The sequence below is a fragment of the Notothenia coriiceps genome, unplaced genomic scaffold, assembly GCF_000735185.1.
Source record: "Notothenia coriiceps isolate Sejong01 unplaced genomic scaffold, NC01 NC01_scaffold00036509, whole genome shotgun sequence".
NCBI lineage: Eukaryota > Metazoa > Chordata > Actinopteri > Perciformes > Nototheniidae > Notothenia > Notothenia coriiceps.
This window is the reverse complement of record NW_011369210.1, coordinates 12,460-34,391: the sequence shown is the minus strand read 5'-3', so window position 1 is coordinate 34,391 and position 21,932 is coordinate 12,460. Positions and strand designations below refer to the sequence as shown.

General features: G+C 41.4%; 2 protein-coding genes across 6 annotated transcripts; both read left to right on the top strand.

The window, feature by feature from the left end:
- Nucleotides 1-59: 59 nt before the first annotated feature.
- glod4 (glyoxalase domain containing 4) lies at nucleotides 60-2,837 on the top strand. The gene is made up of 9 exons (XM_010792476.1): nucleotides 60-196; nucleotides 422-471; nucleotides 580-700; nucleotides 808-952; nucleotides 1,397-1,533; nucleotides 1,624-1,710; nucleotides 1,806-1,919; nucleotides 2,011-2,097; nucleotides 2,212-2,837. The coding sequence occupies exons 1-9, from the start codon at nucleotides 107-109 to the stop codon at nucleotides 2,275-2,277; spliced, it is 897 nt and encodes a 298-aa protein (XP_010790778.1). The 5' UTR covers nucleotides 60-106; the 3' UTR covers nucleotides 2,278-2,837.
- A 668-nt stretch (nucleotides 2,838-3,505) lies between these two features.
- On the top strand, nucleotides 3,506-21,893 carry LOC104963831 (UPF0378 protein KIAA0100). 5 transcript variants are annotated; one of them, XM_010792471.1, is made up of 41 exons: nucleotides 3,506-3,608; nucleotides 4,169-4,298; nucleotides 4,458-4,584; nucleotides 4,769-4,818; nucleotides 4,954-5,095; nucleotides 5,179-5,297; nucleotides 5,408-5,468; nucleotides 5,540-5,723; nucleotides 6,642-6,765; nucleotides 6,861-6,985; nucleotides 7,070-7,137; nucleotides 7,224-7,360; nucleotides 7,598-7,752; nucleotides 8,185-8,378; nucleotides 8,507-8,807; nucleotides 9,403-9,608; nucleotides 9,687-10,737; nucleotides 10,870-11,061; nucleotides 11,450-11,652; nucleotides 11,837-11,955; nucleotides 12,052-12,275; nucleotides 12,384-12,574; nucleotides 12,757-12,856; nucleotides 13,313-13,512; nucleotides 13,597-13,891; nucleotides 13,972-14,129; nucleotides 14,680-14,886; nucleotides 15,222-15,324; nucleotides 15,612-15,794; nucleotides 16,204-16,325; nucleotides 16,399-16,554; nucleotides 16,636-16,757; nucleotides 16,835-17,015; nucleotides 18,300-18,386; nucleotides 18,561-18,569; nucleotides 18,870-18,980; nucleotides 19,062-19,197; nucleotides 19,489-19,613; nucleotides 19,701-19,802; nucleotides 20,209-20,343; nucleotides 20,628-21,893. In XM_010792471.1, the coding sequence occupies exons 2-41, from the start codon at nucleotides 4,228-4,230 to the stop codon at nucleotides 20,811-20,813; spliced, it is 6,762 nt and encodes a 2,253-aa protein (XP_010790773.1). In that variant the 5' UTR covers nucleotides 3,506-3,608; nucleotides 4,169-4,227; the 3' UTR covers nucleotides 20,814-21,893. The 5 variants fall into 5 exon arrangements, with proteins under 5 accessions (XP_010790773.1, XP_010790776.1, XP_010790772.1 ...); XM_010792474.1 differs by having other exon boundaries at nucleotides 4,166-4,298; nucleotides 7,634-7,752; XM_010792470.1 differs by having other exon boundaries at nucleotides 4,166-4,298.
- Nucleotides 21,894-21,932: the final 39 nt, after the last annotated feature.

Sequence of the window (21,932 nt, the reverse complement as noted above, 5' to 3'; positions counted from 1 at the left end):
TTATATTTACTTTTCGCTCATCGATGTCAGAATAATCGATCATCAAGGATGACTAATCGTTCCCTGAATCTCGATCGGCACAACAGACATCCTCCCGTCACTAAACATGGCTTTGAGACGAGCGCTGCATTTTGTTTTCAAAGTTGGTGAGAGGGCCAAAACTGCCACGTTTTATCGAGATGTTCTGGGCATGAAGGTAGCCTACTCTTTTTGAGGTTTATTTTATAGCCAGAAGCCATTGATTAACTTTTGTGTTGTACAACATGTGTAGCTAGCTAATTCCTCTTCTGTCACATGAGTGAACCCCAGCTAGACTCCATTATATACATATGAAGTGTATATAAAACCACTTATAGAGCATATTTGGTACAACCAGAGTCTTTTTAATAAACGTGTTCTCATACTTATTATTCCATTTCAGATTTTACGTCATGAAGAGTTTGAGGAAGGCTGCAAAGCAACGTGTAATGGGTAAATATGACACCTTTGAACTTTGAACTTACAAAGCCGTATAACACAGACGTATAGAGCTGTTATTGTCCTTATACCGACGTCTCCTCTCCCCCTGTGTCTATACAGTCCCTACGATGGCAAATGGAGCAAGACAATGGTGGGCTTTGGTCCAGAAGATGACCATTTTGTTGCTGAACTGACATACAATTATGGGGTGGGAGAGTATCAACTTGGCAATGACTTCCTGGTGGGTGAGAGTTCATCTTCCAAACCTACAGTGGACAGCACCATGTTGTGTTTTACTGAGTACGACAGTCTTCTAAAAGGATATTGACACATATGTGTTTACTTCAGGGACTCACTTTGCAGTCGAGCCAGGCTGTAAGCAATGCTAAACGCCTGGGATGGCCTCTCACTGAGGTGGGAGAGGCTCTGTATCTGACCCAGGCCCCCGGAGGGTATCCATTCTACCTTGTGGACAAAGAGCAGCCTTCTAGTGGTGAGTGTCACATGTCTGCATGATGACAAGGAGTCATCCCTGCAGTTAATCCAGTGTTTAAAACAGTCCAATTTTGCATTTGTGTCACAGCTTCACAAATGCAAAGCATTATACATTTATGTATAGAAAAACTCATTCCTTTTTATTTTACTGGTAAAACTAATTAAACTAATCCAAATATATGTTGTATTTTATTGAGTAAATAATTAATTGATTAATTAATAAACAATAACATTGAATGAAAAAATTATAATTATCTGCAGGTGCAAAAAAAATTGAAATACAGATAAATAATTGCTTTGTATTGGAGCCTCTAGTCTATAGTATGTTATAATATGTCATTTTTCACTGTCATTATTTCCTAATGGGATTTCTATGCAAACGACCCATATTAAAAACTAAGTCCTTCATGCAGTACTTAACAGCAGGCACATTTGTTTTAAGACCCCGTGCAGAAGGTTTGTCTTGGAGTATCAGACCTCCAGAAATCGACCCACTACTGGACTAAGCTCTTGGGAATGAAAGTTCTGGAAAATAATGAGGAAAAGAAAACTGTGCTGATGGGATTTTCTGACAGTCAAGTGAGTCAAGTATTTAATAAATGTTTTTTGAGTTTATAAATTAGAACATTTTTCTTTTACTCAGACTTTTTATTTTGTATCTTGATGCAGTGTAAACTGGAGCTTCATGATAACAGTGGGGCAGTGGATCATGGAACTGCTTTTGGAAGGATAGCATTTTCATGCCCACGTGAACAAGTAAAAATATTATTTAATGGATATATTCTTGGCTGTTAATAACATTAAAAACAATAATATCTTTTATCATAAATCATTTTTATTACATTCCACAGCTGCCTGGCCTTGAAGCCGTGATGAAAAAGGAAAATCAGAAGATTCTCACTCCCTTAGTCAGCCTAGACACTCCTGGAAAGGCCACAGTAGAAGTGGTCATTTTGGCCGACCCAGTAAGTGCATTAAAAATCTAGCGCTGTAATTAAAGTGAAATTAGACTCTGTTATAAATGAAAAAAACTTAACTGGACAATTGTTGTTTTAGGATGGTCATGAGATTTGCTTTGTGGGTGATGAAGCTTTTAGCCAACTGTCTATGGTGGACCCCAAAGGAAATGAATTGCTTGATAAGGTTGGTGTTACTCAAGTATTAAACTCTCTTTAATATGATTTAATATGCACCATGTGTTTGATATTCACTATGTCTGTCGGTTTTATTTCAACTTTTAATCTTGTTTTTTTTCAGGCTATGGCCGAAGATAAAAGTGATGAGTGGTTTGCCAAACACAACAAACAGAAAGCTGCGGCATGAGATGAAGAGGTTTTGCACCACTAATTTCTCAACAGTTCATATAATGATAAGGTGCTTTACAAGGCACCTTTGGTGTAAATCTCCTTGTTATGACGACTCAATTGTCCTAAGGCTGGCAGTATGCAGTGAATTTTCACCTGGAAGCATGCCATACAGAACAGTTGCATTGGCAGCACTTTGTGAAAGGACCACTTGTTCATTATGATGGACATTTTTCAAAATAATGTTTCTATCAATAAGGAAAAGATAGGGGTAATGTTAGGATCCTGTCGACCCTCCATAAAACCATTGTATAATACTATTAGGCTGCAAGATTCCTGTGCATAAGTTAGATGGATAAAAGCATTGTCATCTAGAACAAATCTACAGTGCAATTGAAACACAAGTTGAAATGATCAATATTAACATGATGTAATAAAATATCCTTCTTGTTGCTATTTTAATTGTGTCATGTTGTAGCATGTTGTAGCAATAGTTCAGTCATGTGTTAAAATTACTTATGTGTAAAGATACATCATGTCAGTCATCATGTTGAAATAAATGTTGTCTCTTTAACTTTTCACCTTCGTAAAATAGTTTGATTATGACTGTGGGGTGTTGGAAGAAATATTTAAGTGTTTCTCTTGATTGATATAGGCTACCACAGCATAGAAGCACAAATCAAAACAACAAATCAAAGTCCTCATTCATAATGTTAAATACAAAAGCATTGGCATCAATATATTTAAAGTGCATAAAGTAAAAGTACTTGTGCAGAATGGGCAATTTCAGAAATATATATTACAATGCTTTTTTATAATAATGCATTAATGTGTGTTTCATTTTAATGTTGCTCCTGGTAAAGGTGGGTCTGATTTCAAAATGAACTTTTACAGCTGTGTAGCTTACCATTGACGGTGTTGATTTATTTTTGTGATAATCTAAATGTGCTTAAAAATAAGGCTATCCTATACATGTAGTAGAGTAAAGAATAAAATATTTGCCTCTACATGTTAAAATAAGTATAATGGAAAAGCAGTACCTTCAAAATGGACTAAACATTAGACTCCACCACTGTGACTGTTTTTGTTTTATGTGTGTATGAATTTGTTTGGGTGTGTTATATAAAATAATAGGTGACCTTTTTGTTTGAATGCATAAGTTAAAGATTAATATTTGCATACACAGTTTTTTGTTGGCGGTGCTCCAGCCACTGTAGTGCCAGTTCTGGGCTGCAGGTCAGATGAAGTGCCAGCTGAGCAGGGCGGAGCACAATGTTGACTGTGAGCACAGAGTTACTGTCAGATGAAAGGGCTCTTTGCAGCGAAACACAATGCTGTGAATATCTCAGGGTAAGTCAGCTTTATACTTAACTGGAGCCTGCGAAAGCAACATAAATATATACTAGTTACCATAAACAATGCCAAGTTGTGTAGCAGTCTAGCAGCTGTGCTAGCTAAGTTAGCTGTAGCGTTAGCTTGTTAGCAAAGATTTGCTGCTGATTTTTGGATGACGCGGCGACAATCATCTTTAACTATTTCATGTCTGACTAATCTGGGCTAACTATGCTACCCTTAACGAGCCAATGTTCTACCACTGATTGCTAGTAAACAATGACTTAGTTTATGCGACATGTTTTAACACTGTCAGTGACAGTAGGTGATAAAGTCTGGCTACGTGCTGTATCATATTCTGTTTGTGATTGCACTTGTTAATTAGCCTTGTTAGCATTGTGATGCTAGCTGTTAGCTGAAACAAACAGAACCAACGTTTATTAATTCTCACAGCAGAGGTTGCTTAGCCTGCTGCAGTGATGGACAAGTTATTGATTGTTGTTTTCTAGCAACCCGTCAGTCCCACCTGAGTGTGAGGTGTGTTGAACTGAAGTGCATCTCTTCCTCTCTGACAGCAGCTGATAGAGGAGCAGCCAGACCCATGACCGAGATTTGGGTGTGAACAACTTGGGACACCATGTCTCTCTTGCTGATATCCTTCCTGTTAATTCTTCTGCTTGGGATTTTGTTGTTATGTTTCATTTTCAGGTAAGAAGTAATTTAATTCCTACAGTATATGTGATTGCTAATGATACTCTGTAGACAACATACAGTTTACCCCAGATAGGTCCTGTCCTTGGTTTTCATAGTTTTCTTTACATATTTTTACAAAATCAATGATTTTGTGCTCTTGTCTTTTGCTCCTAGGTGGCTCGTATGCACCCTGGCTGTGCGATTCTTCCAAACAGCCCTGAATGCTGATCTAAAGATCAAATCAGTCGGGCTGTTTTCTGTCCAAGGAGTTAGTATCCAGTTTCACCCCCAGCATACTCTGGTAAGACACACTGTGTTTACATGACATTTATGTAGTGAGCTCATTGGAGGCCACTATTCCCATTTCAGGAGTAACAGTTTGACCCGGTAATGGCCAGTAAACCTTTTTTGTTTATTAAACTGTCAAAAATTATATCAAAGGTACTTTTTGACTTCACCATAAAAAGGGAATATCTTTTTGACAGGAAATTGACAGAATATGGATTTCAAGTAAACTTCTCAACCAGGATTTGCCGTAAGTTGTCACATTTCTTTGTCAGTTGGATAGTTAGAGATACAATCTATCAGCAAATCAGTAAAAGATTTGAATCCTTTTATATATGAAAATACCGTGGTTATTTGCAACAGCTAGTGCATGTTTGTGTTGCAGGAGGTACCTGGCGTTGTGTGTTGGCGAAACCAGAGTTAGGTTTGACTTGCAAGCACCACTCAGCCCTACGGTAACGAAGAGCCATGGGAAAAAGTCTGGGAAGTTTTCCGTCAGCCCCACAACGCTACGCTTTCTGTCGCAAGTATGGAGCCTCACCGTATCTCAATCTTTAAATAGACTTATTTGTAGACATTATCTTACCCCTTCTTATCTATCTATTTTCAGCTACTGTCGTTCCACGTCAGCTCGATCAATGTGATGGTCCTGAACCTGGCACTGTCAGAGTCTCTATGGCACATGACAGTTACAGGCATCACCTTGTTACTTGACCACCAAAGTAAAAGGTGATGCACTCTATTATTTCTGTCTGCTATTGGTCTGATTTGACGATTACATTTAATAGAAATATACGGATGATGCTACAATTTCATTAATGTTTTAACTTTCATATCAGGTTGGCGTGGGACTTCTCAGTTGGACAGCTAAGCAGTAAAGTGCTTAAAAGCAGTCAGTTAGTAAGTTTTTGCAATTTCTCTGAGATGGACACTTGGGATTGAATGTGTGACTAACATGCTCTCCACTGCAGGATATATGTTTGGCTGAAGTGGCCCTGAGCCTGCTGCTGTCTGGAGAGGTGAGCCTTCCGGAGATGAAGCCAGGCGGTCTGTCCCTGAATGTGAGGACACTGATCGCAGAGCTGCATGAAGGACTATTTCTCAGCCAACTCCTGCTGCCCTCGTCTCCCAAAAGGAGCATTCAGGATGCATCTGGTGAGCAATCGCATGCCTATTCCCTGAAATGTCTAAATCCTTATTAAAATAAAGTGACAAACTTGCTATGGCAATAACCAATCAATATTGGGACGTTCAGCTCACATCTGGGATGCTGGTTGATTGCAGGAGTGCATGTCAACATTTATAACGAGTATATAAATGTAGTCCAACTGTTGGCTGTATTTTTTTCTTTATTGCCTAATATAATCCTCTGTACTTGCACTTACAACAAGTACAGCATACGTTAACCATGACAACACTAAGGTTTATTTCCACTGACTTACATCAGCAAACTTCTGCTTATTCTAAAACGTCTGGATGTCTACTGCAGTCTGTGATATTTTTAGCTGTTCTGCTAACCGTCAAGAAAACGAGGACAAGGTCATGTCGTACAACAACCTGCTTTATTAAGCTCTGCAGTTGTTGAAATCTCTACATGCTCAAGGGAAAAGATAACGTTTAACCTCCTCGATCAAATGAAGTGTAGGTTATGCTGTCATTCTAAAAAGCGAGAAGAGGTTGGTAAAATGATGTCAGGTATTTAGAATAACATAACATTTACATGTGTTCTTGCATTTATTTGAATGCAATTTGATATATCTGCAGGTCTTTTTGGACATTATTAACTACATGAGAAATTAAAGAAATGCATTGTTAATAAAGTAGCATAGACATTATTAAGGTTGATAGTGTTGCCTGGATGTGACATATTAGCTCACTCAGGTTATCTGATATACAGCACACAAAAAAACAAGTTGAAAGAAAATATCAGACAAAGGATTTGTATTAAATGGAAATGTGATAGTATTTGTTTTTTCAATTGTCAAATAGATTGTTTAGCTGTAGCACTTTCAAAATCTTTGATAGAATCGTACATAATATTTAGATTATAATATTATTAATATTTCCTTTCAGAGTGTGAAAACATTGAGTTTATCCAGACTGAGGCGGTGGAATGGTTTCATGGGCTGGTTCCCCAAAAAGTCGATGTGGAATTTGATAATACAAATGTAACTCTGTCCATGCACAGCCAGAAAAGGTGAGTAAACATTTAGATGTTGTTTTGCACAATTTGATTCCATATTGAATGACCTTCTGATTTTAACATCATACCTTGTTTTCTTGTCTGCACAGACACCTGAACTGGACTCTGAAGTCTCTAAAAGTCTGCTATGGACGTGACGATGAACAGCTTCATCTTAAAAGCTTCACTCCAGAGCTGAGCTTTCCTCAGAGCAGAATGGAGCTCGTTCTAGAGGGTGAGTGGACGGACGCAATGCAGAGAGACGTGAATGAATTAAAGAAAGCAATAATAACACATCCCCTTTTTTTTTAACTGGCAGATGGACTTCTCCTCTCACAAAGTAGGCAAAGAATCCTGTGTGTGAACACGCTGAAGACGGTCCTGCAGGTGAGGAAGATATTTGAAGGTCACAACACAAATTATTAAAATAAAATACATTATTTTGACTGTCCCTTGTGTTTTCCTACATTTAGGTTACATCAGTGGACATCTCAGGGTCGTTCACTGTCAACACTTGCATCATCCACTACCGTCACCAGGAGTTCTCCCATTGGCTAAATCTATTTCCATGGGAACAGCTTATCCACAGGAAGGCAGCACATAGAAAAAGGCAAGTCTCAAAAGGAAAACAGAAGGGTTAGATTGCTGAATGGCAATTAATATTCATGTTGGGGTTGAACTATGACGATATATTTTCTGGAGTGATTGGATCTGTGTTCAAGGTTACCCGCTGCAGTGACGATAACATACAATATAATCTAATACCCTTTTTATTTTTTTCTCTCCTATCCATGTGTGTTTGCGCTCATTCTGTATTGTTGTTCCATGACGTCGTTGTGTTGTGTAGTCCATTAGATTATTTGCCCACCCTCCTTTTCCTCAGGCGCCTCCCTCACTTAGATGCCCCTGTGATGATCACCTCCTCCGTATCCAACGTCAACGTGTCAGTTCAGCTGGGAGACACCACGCCTTTTGCTCTCGGGTTTCTCTCTGTCAGTGCAGGTACTGTAGGTCTTTCACATGCTGCACACGTGCACATTCACACACAGGGAGGCAGGTGAACATCCTAAGATGTTATTGCTACAGAGCAGAATGAGGGTATGGTGCGTTGAAGTTTAACCCCAACTCCTTGTTGTAAGCAACAGTACTTCACGTTATGACTTTACATCGTCATTCTTACCTCACATGTCTGTTCAATAAATCTTTCTGCTTTGTATTCTGCAGGCAACTTTTGTGTCAATCTCTGCCAAACTAGATTAGATAACATCTTTTATTAAAGTGCCCTTTTAAACGTTACACATTAACTTGAGTTTTTTATAACCCAGTTGCATTTAGTTTTTGGAAAACAAATGAAATCTTTATACTGCAGCAACTTTAAATGTACTTTCTGAATAAAAACATTTTTATGATGACTTGTGTGTCCTGTGCCCATAGAACTGCGGCATCTTCTTGACATTAAAGTTGACTACGAGAGCACAGAGTCCCAGAATGTGCACCGACGTGCCTCACTGTCCCTGGACAACTTCTGGTGGAGGGTGGGTCAGGGGTCTCATATCCAACAAGCGCCCCACCCTCCTGGGAAACATGTGTGGGGAGAAGCACTAATTCTAGACACACTTAGTCTTCAGGTAGGTACACACAAACATAAGAAATAGTGTTCTCGGATATACAATGTTTTTTGTTCAGTAAGTGATTTAACCAGAGGATGAAATGGCTTACTCAATTTCTAATGTTTGTTATGACCTCATCCCTTCAGGGGAGTTTAATTCGGCCCCACATGGAGTCGAGCAGCCAGTGTCCGAGTTTGAGCGTGGAGTCCAGCCTGAAGGGGCTTCAGGTGGAGCTCTCGGAGACCTGTGCTCTGTGTCTGTCTCGCCTGCTGTCCCTCATCTGTGTTCCTCGTGACGTGGTCTCTCCGCTGCCAGATGTGACCTCACCGCTGCCAGATGTGACCTCAGTGTCTCCCTCCAGTGGCCACACTGTCCAACCACATCTGCTCTTTAAACTCGACTATTGTCTGGAGGATGTTAATGTGTTCACACTATCCAATCTAGCAGGTATGTTATTTCAGATTATGTATGAATTTTGTAGGCTTTGTTTCATGATTCACTATATGTGACATATACAGTTTACCCTTTAGCATATATTTAGGTGCGCCTCTTAGTTGTTTGACAGAAAAGACATGTCCTAATTCTGCTGTTTTCATTTTTCTCAAGTAAGCATTCCTGTTGTCTAAAGGGACTTAACGTCCCAAATAGATGTCATTTATGTGGAGCCAACACGATTATAAAAATATACATTTTAATCGGCAGCTGTTTTTGATAATTATGAGGCAATTTTTTGTTCGTTTGTCCAACAAATACATCTCTATGAAGACTTAACCTTGGGTTTAAAGGAATTTGTATTCTCACATTTTTACCATTTTATGGTCAGGAAATATTGTTTGTGAAAATAATTGTCAGTTTCCATTTGGCCAAAAGTATTGGAGCAATACACTTTAGGGCTAGAAAAAAAGTAAGTTGCTATCTTCTTACAAATGCCCTTTGACCTTAATTATGTTGAGTTAAAGACCACTGCTTATACAAAGTACTCTGCTCCTCAGTTGATCATCATGCTTGATTATCATTGTTTATTTCCTTGTGTTCTCTTCAGGAGCTGTGTCTCTGCGAATGGACACTGTCAGAGTGCAGAGCTCTGCAGACAGCTCCACGGTGTCTCTTCAGGGTGTTAGCCTGTCAGCGATCAAAGCACTCACAGAGAACATGGAGTCGTGTAGCCCCTCCTCCCAAACCCCCAGCCCTGTGCTCAAACTCACCAAGATAGCCTTTTCTTACTGCATCACCACCCACACCTTACAGGTAATCACATCTCCTTCAGTTGTATTTGTCTTGAATGATGGAATATCTGTGTCAATATTCATATTATATCTTAACCAGGTTCAATGTGAAGAGGAGCTCTCTGTGGAATGGACGCCACCTGACCACATGGTCTTATATCAGCACCTGAGTGAAGCTCAGGCTTGTTGGCTTATGCTTTGCGGAGAGAGAGGAGAGGACAGTCCAGTCGAAACCACAGAAAGTGAAATCCTGCCGGGTCAGAGCAGAGGGCTGTGTGTGCGCATTGCACTGGGCTGCACTCGATTGACAGCCCATGTTAGTGAACACAACTACATCCTCCTGCACACAGAAGCCCTCACAGTGTCCAAACACACGGGCTCCATGCACATACGCTCTCCGTCCGTCATCTTCAACTTTGATGGCCACAACATCGTCACCTTTAAGGGTCTGTCTGTGGACATACACTCGGAGCTTCCTGAGATGTGGCTGCACAGAGAAACCTTCCCCTTCCTCGAAACTCCCCACAACTGTGTCGGGGTCCTCACTTGCCCCTCTATGACTGTGGAGTTCCCTTATCAGTACGACTTCTCAAACACCTTTGACATGGCCATCAGCGTGCAGAAGTGGCTGAAGACCCTGCATCGCTCCGCAAGCCAAGCCCCCGCTGCCCCCCGCCTGCCTCCTGACCTCGTGTTCAAAATCAGCCAGTTCTCCTTCGTCTTCCTGGACGATATCTTTGAAATCAAGCTGCGAGACAACTACGAGCTGCTGAAGGATGAGAGTAAGGAAAGTGCCAAGCGTCTTCAGCTTCTGGATAAGAAGGTGGCAGATTTGCGCAAGCAGCATGGAGAGCTTCTCCCTGCCAGGAAGATCGAAGAGCTGTACAGCTCACTGGAGAAAAAGCACATCGAGATCTACATCCAGCGCTCACGCCGCCTCTACGCAAACACACCCATGAGGAAGTCTCTGCTGACCTGGACTGTGTCCGACCTGGAGTTGGTATTTCTGGCTGATCAGTCTCTGCACGGGCCGGAGAAGGTGAGAGAGCAGCTCAGGGATATCGACAGGATCAGCCCCTTCCCCAGAGACGGACTCCCTCTGGTGGTCCAGTGGTGCCGTGCTATCAAGTTCAAACTGGCTGCATTTTTGGGTAAGTTCATACAACATTGATTTGCAGATTAGAGACCGGATTTAGATGAGACTAAATTGGAAATGACCGTCCTCCCGGTTTTAACCTACTACTAAAATGATTTCCTTAATTTCTCTCTTTCTGCCGTGTCAGTGAGAATCCGGGATTACCCTCGCTACCTGTTTGAGATCCGGGACTGGGAGCTGTCGGGGCGTCTCATTGGGACGGAGCAGGATGGACAGACCAGGGCTCATCGCAAAGAGACCGTCCCACTCGGTTCGCCATGGGGAGACGTGACGGTCCACAGGAATATGCCACCACTGAAGTTCTACTATGATTTAAAATGTGAGTTACAGGAATGATGCTGTCAACGTGTTATTCTACCATCATTATCTTAAGTCTTTTTCACGAGTTTCCATCAGGTATACTCATCTTGTAATTTTGCCTGTCCAGTCACAGCTTTTGTATACAGTAACTATTTATGTGTCCGAACAGAAGTTAAAAGCAGAAGTAAGGGGGCAAAGGACGAAAGAAACAATGCCTATAGTTAATGATAAATGTTTTCAAATTCCTAGACACCATATTACAAAGGAAGGATAAAGTTTCCTTTAGAGGCATATATCCATTTACATCATTTTAGCTCCAGTTGTGCAGTCTTACTGTTGGCTAATGGGAAGAATACTCTTCAGACACTGTACATTAATTTCTCTTTCTGATCATCTTTTTCTTACAGCGAACATCTCTCTGTACACCATTGTGTGGGGGCCATGCTGGGACCCTGCCTGGACTCTGATTGGCCAGTCCGTCGACCTGCTGACCAAACCCACTGTGGATCCCTCACCTCCTGTGGCCTGGTGGGACAAAAGTCGCCTCCTTCTGCACGGGCGCTGGGTTATGGACATCGACCAGGCCAACCTTCATCAGCTGGCTACAGAGGTAAAACAGTTTACAGCTTACAAATTAAATTGTTGTGAATATCAAATCATCACTTAAATTCATTTGGAATTTGTACACTCAGTGTGTCACAGAATGTTTCAGTTCGTTGGGGCAAGCAAGCCATGTTGTGGTAAATAATATTAATCACTTTATCTAATATAAAGATGAATCTTGATTCTTACAGGACCCTTACAACACAACAGAAAACCTGCACTGGGAGTGGAATAAACTGAACTTTGACTGGAACCCTGGCCAGTTTGTCTATAAAGGAGATTTAGATGTTAATGTCAGAACAGCGTCAAAGTAAGTAGAGGCATCCAAAAGAAAAATGTAATGCAACTTTAAGCTTTATTTGTCAATGATTGTTAAGTAATATAAATGCTGTTTTCTCCACACTAGGTATGATGATATCTGTTTTCTACACCTGCCCAACCTGTTTATGACCCTTGACCTCCAATGGCTTTGCCATGGCAACCCCCATGACCACCATTCTGTGATGCTCTGCTGTGCGGAGAACGTTGCAGACGTGACTTCAGGACAACCTCATGACTCCTACAGAGCCTTTCGCTCCGAGAACCTCAACTTCTCCATCACCATGGACCTGAACCAGCACTGTGGCACAGGTACCTGCAACTCTGATAGATACTCTGTATACAAAAGCCCACTGTGCTGGAAAACTAGCATCATAGAAATGTATTTAGCTAGATTACTATATTCACTTTCCTTTGTAGAACCCTCCCAGCCGAGAATGCTGTTGTACAGCAGCACTCTGCGCTGGATGCAGAACTTTTGGGCCACATGGACGGGTGTATCTCGACCAATCTGCAGAGGCAAGCTCTTCCACAGCCTCAGGCCTATCCGCAAGAAGCTGGGTCAGCACTACAAACAGATGTCCTACACAGCTGCCTTCCCACAACTACAAGTAAGGGTTTTTCTAGGCTGCTGTCCGGCAGCAACAGTCCACTAGAGATCTGCTCTATGTGTTTACCATTTGTAGTCACACAGGACAGTAGTAACTTTGATTTTGTAGACATTGTTGAATATATTTCTTTACACCTAATATCTTCCATGTGTGCACATTTCAACATGTTATCTGTCCTCCAGGTGCATTACTGGGCCTCCTTTGCCCAGCAGAGAGGAATCCAAGTGGAGTGCAACAAAGGACACGTCTTCACCCGAGGGGCACAGAGACTTATTCCACAGGGTACAGGCGTCTGCATGATACAGTTTTAAAAAACAAACAATAATTCATACACACAGATTGGGGCTGTAACTGTTTGTGTATTTGTGCTGACTGTCATGGTAGAAGGGGTTACGGCCCAGTGCACACAGCCGTAGTGTTTGTCTTTAAGACTGTTCAGCTGTGTAGCCCAGTTTAAAACATTTGTTGTAAACATAATCAAATGTAGAAAATTACATTACTTTGATCAAGGAGTTAAAATATTTAACTGAGTAAATTGTTATCTGAAACCTAGCTTTTTAACACTGCTAAGGCGCATTAAACAACATGACCCGCATGCAAAAAGCAACCGCTAATTCAAATGAATAATTATAAAACCTTTATGTTTATAGCCTCTTGTGAGTGTAATGCAGAAAACAAACAAATGTGAATGGGCTTGTTTTTTAAGGGTTTTCATTATGTGTTTTTATTTTCCTTCAGCTGGCACAGTGATGAGGAGGCTGATCTCAGAGTGGAATGTGACTCAGATGGTTAGTGAGCTGTCTCAGGTGACGGTTCACCTAATGGCCTCCACCTGGGACGAGACAGCGGACCACCAGATGAACGCTCAGGTGAAGAAGACCCATCTGGTTAGCCTGTCCTCCCTGAGCTACCAGAGACAGAGCAACCGCATGGAAGAGGTAAAAGCCCAACGAGAGCTGCAGTACCTGTCGTTCTTCACTGTCGACGAGTTCATAATCACACAATTTAAATATGTCTCACAGGAGGTGAACCAGAAGGATGAGACGAATGCCTCGTACACTCACAAACTGCGCCTGGTAGACCTGCGTGCGTCCTGGACCACCACGAACAGGAACATCGCCTTTGGGCTGTACGACGGTTATAAAAAGGCGTCTGTGTTGAAGAGAAACCTCTCCACTGAAGCTTTGACGGGTCTGAGGATCGACACTCAGCTGCAGACAAAAAAGCTCAAACGCTCTCCTTCCAACTACTCTCCCACCACAGCCCCCACCACACCAGTGATGCCCACCGTCAGAGCAGAAAAAAGTCAAAATGAAGGTGAGGAAGTAGCTTCAATAAGAAAGACATCAGTCAAGTCTTTTTATAACCATAACGATTTTATTTCCCGCTTTTTGCAGGAACATCGATGCTCCAGAAACTAATCGAGGAAACAGACAAGTTTGTGGTGTTTTCAGAGGAGGATTCTGGTGTCAGCGACCAGCTGTGTGGCATTGCAGCCTGTCAGACCGACGATGTGTATAACCGCAACTGGTTTATCGAACTGGTTAACTGTCAGGTAAATGCCTTTTATTTTTCTGCTGCAGGACCATTTCATCAGAAACAGGTTGATTGCCAGATACATTGACACATACAAGGAATTTGACTTGGTGTTGTGGTGCATACATAAACATACATACAAATGAAACCAAGATTAAAAACACAGATAGAGAACTATTTTAAGAAAACTATAATAAAATTAAAAAATATTAAGAAATATAGCAGTATTTACATTGGTTGAAATCGTAGACATAGAATTAGAATAAAATATGTGCAGTAATGAAAAAGAAGATATTGTATACATTGTGTGCATTAATGTAATGCATAGAGTCTAGGATGTGGCTGAGGTGCAGTGTCAGTCAGTTCCTACCTAATGTCATCATAGCAGGGTTGTATGTTTCTATGTTCAAATTCACAAATAGTGGCTGTTAAATTCTAACCCAAGAGTTGATAAAGCCCTATCAAAACAAAAATATTGTGTTCTCTCTTTCTTGAAAGTTTTCAGTTGGTTGTTTATTGAAATGCTGGACGATTTGCACCAACGTTTCATTCTCCTCTGCTCTCCTCAGATGATGCTGCGGGGCACAGAGACGGCAGGCTGCGTGTTGGTGTCAGCAGCGAAGGCTCAGCTGCTTCAGTGTGAGCACGACCCATCCTGGTACAACGACACCCTGAAGCAGAAAACCACCTGGACCTGTCTGCTGGATGGCATGCAGTACTTTGCCACCATGGAGCCCAACCCATCTGAGCAAGAGGACAGACAGCTGTGGCTGGAGGTAAGCAACATTCATAATCCTTTTGATGTGACATATTCGCTTGGCCTACTCATATAGAACTACACTTTTTTTCCTTTATCTACTTCTGTTTCGGCGGAACACTTAATGAGGTTACATTGCCTTTTAACTGATTATTAACCATTGATAAAAAAGTGTTCAATTAGTTAGTATGGCAAGTTTCTGTGTTATGCCTTGATTAAAGATGAATAGCATGTTAAGCTAGTTTGAATACCAACTAATCAACTTCAACATCACAACCAAAGCTATATACAGTAGTAACTTATTCACGTGGAGTGTTGTTCTGCTCTGATTTGCTTTGTCTGTGTTGTGTTTAGGTGAAGAACATAGAAGAGCACCGGCAGCGTAACCTGGACTCGGTGCTGGAGCTGATGGAGAGTGGCCAGGCTGTGGGAGGAATGGTTAGCACCATTACAGCAGGTAAATGAAATATCAAATGCAGGATCGTCCTTCCTCACCACATGGAATAAATAGGCATCTTCGGACAAAGAGAATCCGAAATCCTCTATTAGTCCCACAGCGGGGACATTTAAAGTGTTATGGCAAAAAGTGGCATAGCAGGTAAAGAAAAAGGCATAATCAAGGAAATATTACAAAAATATATGAATAAGCTAACTTATTAAGTATAGAGGAGAAAAGCAAACGTTAGTTGTACTAGAATAAAAATAAAGGTAAATGGTGATTCATGGTCATTTTTCTGTCTGCAGACTGGAACCAACCGGCCCAGGTGAACGAGGCTCAGCAGGTCCAGCGCATCATCTCGCGCTGTAGCTGCAGGATGCACTACATCAGCTACAGTCACGACATCAACCCTGAGGTGGCCACACAGATCAAACCCCCAGAGCTGAGGAATAGCCATGAGAAGGAGGACCTGCTGAAGAAACAGGCCGGTATGTCTGGCCACCTGTTTACTGTACATCCAGCACCTGCAAGGAATAATGCATTAGAGTTCTTGTCAAGATTCAAGGCTTTATTGTCATGTGCACATTAGCTACAGTGTAGATATGGCAATGACACACTTAGATCACAGGCTCCTCCAACAGTGCAACATGACTATATATAGGACATAGAACAAATAAAACAGATCAAATAGTGCTATAGAATGTTTTGAAATGTGCAAGTAAATACAAATAAAATAGAAATAGTGCAAGAAGAGTCTATATAAAAGTAAATGTAATATGATATATTAGATAAATCATTTGCAAGATGAAAACCGATGAATGTTTATGGATGTTCTTTTATACTTATTACAAATTTCACCAAATATGACATATGTGCTTTATTATGTGGATTTAACAGGAGCTGTGGACACCTTCACGCTCATTCACCACGATCTAGAGATATCCACTAACCCCGTTCAGTACGCTATGATCCTGGACATCGTCAACAACCTGCTGCTGCACGTGGAGCCCAGGCGCAAGGTAGGCCGGAGCATCAGATGAAAGTACGTTTCCTTGTGCTTAGCGATGCTCATTCTTTATGTTTCACCTTCAGGAACACAGTGAGAAGAAGCAGCGTGTGCGCTTTCAGCTGGAGATCTCCAGTAACCCTGAGGAGCAGCGCAGCAGCATCCTGCACCTCCAGGAGGCCGTCAGGCAGCACCTCGCTCTCATCAGACGCCTGGAGAAACAGATCTACTCCAACATCAGGGTGAGGCATCACGCTTGTGGGCGCTCAACTGTTTTATAAAAGTATGAGTTTACATTTAAACTGATTATGTTTCTATTGCAGGCACAAACTGAGGAACTGAGCGGAGACGAGCTGATGGAGATCAACACGAGACTGCAGAACCAGCTGAACCAGGAGAAGAACGACATGCAGATGAAGAGTGAAGAGCTCAACATTCTCATCAGGTCTCACATCAGCACTCATTCACATCGAGAAAATATTGCACAAATGACAAAATTAATATATTTCTCTTTTATTTCAGGTGTTTTAAGGACTTCCAGCTGCAGAGGGCAAACAAGCTGGAGCTGCGTAAGCCCCCGGAGGATGTGAGCGTGGTCAGGAGGACAGAGATCTGCTTTGCTCAGGCCCGCTGGTGTCTGACCGAAGAGGACGGCCAGCTTGGCATCGCTGAGTTAGAGCTGCAGAGATTTATGTACAGTAAGGTGAGCGGTGATTATTATATAGGAACGCTTCTTATCTTCCACAGTGCTGACAACTCTCCTGACATCTCACTACATTATCTGTCCTCTCCAGAGTTTCATAGTCCCACATAGGGCTGCACGATATTGAAAAAAACTGACATTGCGATATTTTTTCCCCCTGCGATATATATTGCGTTTTTTTTAACTATATTTAACCGGATGAAGGATTTTAGTCACGGACGTCTGGATCTTAACTGGTTGACTCATCATACCTTAAGTCATCATCTAACATGTCATGATAATGCATGTTGCTTACCCTCAAATAAGGGGGTTCATCTGTGAATGAAGAAGAGAAGAACCTTTTTGTATCCAAAATAGTTCCAGATGGCAGATGTTGCTTTTCTTTTTGGAAGTAAATCTTCATTCTCGCCGGTATTGTCCTGCTGTGCCTCGCTCATTTTTCACCGGTTTTTTGATGGTCTGCAAACTAGTGGGGCGGGGCCTGCTGTGATCTGATCAAGAATGATTGTGATTGGTGGTTTGTCACTCACTCAAGTACCCCTGACATGAGAGCCGCGCAAGTTTTCCTTTTGTAGCAAGCAGCAAAATAATTGTAACATGACGTGTTTGAGTTAATTTACCTACTTAATATCGCACGTCCTAAAAAAATAAAAATAAAAAATGTTTATAAAATCGCACGTCCCTGCGATGTGAATATCGCGCATGCGCATATCGCGGTTATCGCCATGACACGATATATCGTTCAGCCCTAGTCCCACAGCAGATTTATTTCCAACTACTTTGATAACAAAGGTTTTCATGCAAAGGTTCTGTGTTCCGCCACTCATACATGTAGATGTCCTGCTTTTCTCTGTTTAATATCATATTAAACTGCATGTCTTGGGTTTTGAACTGACAACCAGTGGAAGACTTTGTGAAACTGGGTTGGAAATTTTTCCGTACTTTTAAAAAAAAACGTTTTATAGACCATAACATTAATTTAATAATCTATCAAAAAATCTCCATATTAATCAATAATGGAAAAATGTGTGAGTTGCAACCCTAGTCTCTCAAATCTTCTTTTATTACATGTATTTGCACTTCATAGCACGTGACCGGATTGTAACCCTTATTTAAACTTTATTCAACATTCTGTATTCCCCGAAACATACTAGGATAATAGGAATATATAACATATCTCATTCAACCAGTGTATCACATTAGATCTTACTGCTGACATCACATATTTCACTTTTCACTGCTGGATGGTAGTCGTTGATAACTGTGAATACTTTGTTCCCACAGCTGAACAAGTCTGACGACACAGCCGAGCATCTCTTGGAGTTAGGCTGGTTCACAATGAACAACCTGCTGCCCAATGCATCTTACAAGGTACGTTTCACTCATTATTCAGACATTATTTAAACCTAAATTGTACAAGAAAATGTAATCAAATCCATGACAAACATCCTTTTTAAGCTGACTATTCTCGAGAGAGACGTTTTCAACATGTATTTTCCAAAGATCTGTGATATTTATTGACTCTGCCTGGTTTCCTCTGTGCAGCGTGTGAGGGTATGTACAGCTCGAACAGTGACTCAACGTCTGTGTAAATCCATCCTGTTTGTCCAGTTGGGATCACTCAGTGACTCTTCAGAATGTCATACTCATCGTTGCATGTGCACTCAATAGTTCGTTGATGCATGTGAGGCGGCGAGGTCTCATGCAGTTTCACTTGACCTGGTGCTGTCGCCCATTCTGTGTTCATATCATTAATAATATGTGCTCTCATTTCGAGTTGGATTTTCTCCTTGCACCAGAGCTTGATTTTGTGCGATCGCCGAGGATGAATTTAATTCCTGTTTCTTTTTTTAGGTTGTAATCCGTCCGCAGAGTACATGCCAGTCAGCACGGCAGTTTGCTTTGCGTATCTTCAGTAAAGTGCGCCCCCCTGTGGGAGGAATCTCTGTGAAGGAGCACTTTGAGGTGACGGACATCACATCTACAAGCAACCGCATTCACTAGAAATGTTTGGATTGTGATTAATGGAAGTGTTTCTATCATCAGGTGAACGTGGTGCCTCTCACCATCCAGCTGATGTACCAATTCTTCAAAAGGATGATGGGCTTCTTCTTCCCAGGACGAAATGTGGAGGAGGAGGAGGTCACTGATGAGGAAGACAAGTTCAGATTGGTCACTACAGGTGAGGTGTTGTCGCTCAGCACGCTGAGTAACTCAGTCTACTCTCTGTGGGATCACCAGGCGGAAATCTATCCCAACAAACGGATCAATAATAGTTTCCATTTTCTCCGTCAGACGTGTGCTTGGTATCAAATAGCCCATTACTGTGTTGTGTCATCGCTCTGAGCTATTAAAAGGCTCTGTCACAACGGATATGACCTTGAGGTGTGTGTGAGAGACTTGCTGGGAGTGTAAGGTGTAGGGTGCAGAGTCCCCCAGGGGCCACAGTGCTGACGCCCTCTCTGTGTCACAGGTATCGCTGTCAAGTCCCGGCAGTCATCAGAGGACACCATGGGTGCTATGGGCCCCAGCAAAGGTGTCACCCAGGGGCTGAACCGCACCGCGGGGGTCCGGCGGTCCTTCAGGAAACCTCCGGAGGTAAACTGTGTTCTGATTGTCTGTGCCTGTATGTCACTAGTAAGAAAATAAGGACATGTGATTGAAGTCTTTGTTTCCTCCCACCAGCATCCTGTTGATGACATTGATAAGATGAAGGAGCGAGCGGCTATGAACAACTCCTTCATCTACATCAAGATTCCACAAGTGCCCCTCTGTGTCAGCTATAAGGTGGGATTTCTGTACATTGACTGACATGTTTTATTAAATTCCTTTTAGATAAAGAACTTGTAGAGGAATATAACTGAAGAGGATGTGTCTGTTATATTTTATATAACACCTCAGGTCTTTCATAAAAGATCTCTAATTGTGAAAAATTATCATCACTTTAACTTTGATATTTTAGATTATGCCCTGTTGAAACTGCATGAGAACTACAGGCATTAGATTAGATTACAAGTTTTATTAATCACCTCCTTTACAAATATTGAAGTGATGTAAAGAAATTAGGTGGAGACAGAAACATGACCCAAATAAATACAAATGGCTGGATATATAAGTATGCAAAAAGGTTTGTCATATCATCGTCATGTTTTTCAGATATTGAACTAATGTTATAAACATCCCCATTCTTTAGGGAGAGAAAAGCAGTGTGGACTGGAAGGACCTGAACCTGGTTCTGCCCTGTTTGGAGTACCATAACAACACCTGGACCTGGCTCGACTTTGCCATGGCTGTGAAGAGGGACAGCCGGAAAGCTCTTGTAGCACAGGTACAGAAGAACATTTATGACTTTGACTCCTTATCATATGCTCACAACTTGAAACCTTTAAGTTCAAATAGTGTGTTAATTAGGATAATACCACCAAAATGTTCCCTTTTTAAACTGTTAAAAAACTATATTTTGTTAGATTTCTCTCTGCTATTTAAATGCTTAAATCCTTTTCTGCGGACAGTTTCTACAAAGATTGACTAGGGTCAGAAGTAACCTTCATTTGCCTTACCATTGATAAGTTCTGTGTTTATAAACTGTTATTTGTCCTCTGCTCTGCTCAGATGATCAAGGAGAAGCTGCGTCTGAAGCCGGCCTCAGGCTCAGACCAGCGGGGGAAAGCGTCTGAGGGGAAGTTGGACAACAGCATGCAACAGCAGGAGGAAGACGAAAAGGCTCGGCTCCTCATCGGCCTCAGCTCCGCAGACAAGAGCTCCGGCAAGAAGAGCATCTTCAGTCGGCGTAAGTGACACGACAAACATCGTGCAGCTCGACTGGAACGTCCACGCAGCAGCTTCCACACTCCCTCTCTGTAAGAGGATCAGGGACACACTGAATATCAGTCTGGCTTTGTGTATCACAATTAAAAAGGGAGATAGTCGAGCATTTCGTTTATGCGGATAACTTACTGTGTCATGAGCCTGCTGAACATTAATCTTATTTGAAAAAGATACTCCAGATGTGTCTCAGATCTGAATTTGTGGCAAACACCCCTGCAGGGAACTCAAAACAGCTCCAGTATGAACCAGGGTGCCATTTTGACCAAATATATATTATTTTCTTGTTTATTTACGGGCCATTCAAAATTCTTTCTGCATTTCATACACACAATGATGACCACTTGCATTGAATGTAGCGGGGATATTTTCAGTGTGTAGCGAGCACTTCACTGTCTCCTCTGCTTCTATAAATGTTAGACTGAGAGCACCTTTTCCTGCTGGCTCAGGAACGCTGTGCGTCTGCTCCAATAACTCACCCAACTGAAAGCACCTTCATCGCTGTCTGCTGTAGGAAAATATATTTGATTTTGAAATTCCATAAACGAATATATTATATCCCTATATGTTTTATCGATTATATTTGTAAAAGGCTGTATGAGTGTCTCTGACAGGAAGGCCTTTTCCCCACAAATGACCACAAAAGATTTTATATTTTACCTTAAATGACTGTGTGCATCCTCAGCTAGCTGGTTTACTGTACCTCACCCCTGTGCAATATATCAAGAACAGAGCAGCAAAAACATATTTATGTGTTGTATAATGTCGCATTTGGTTTGATGGTATTGTGGAAAATATATATATTATGTTGCAGCTAATGCAGAGTGTATGTTTTGTAATTTTATTACTAAAGCACCTTTTTATGCAAAGTATTTTGATATTTTTGTAACCACGGTTGTCTTCTGTTTGATTACTTGTATAACTGTGCTGCTAAGCCTGTCACATTTCTATTAAAAATAATTACAAACGCATCATATCACAAAAGCAGATGTATTCACATTTCTATCAGCTCTGTGGCTTTTTGTTTATCTGTCAATAAAAAGTGTTACAGTCTCCCAGTTGTGTTTGGGTTTTTGTGCAGTATAGAAAAAC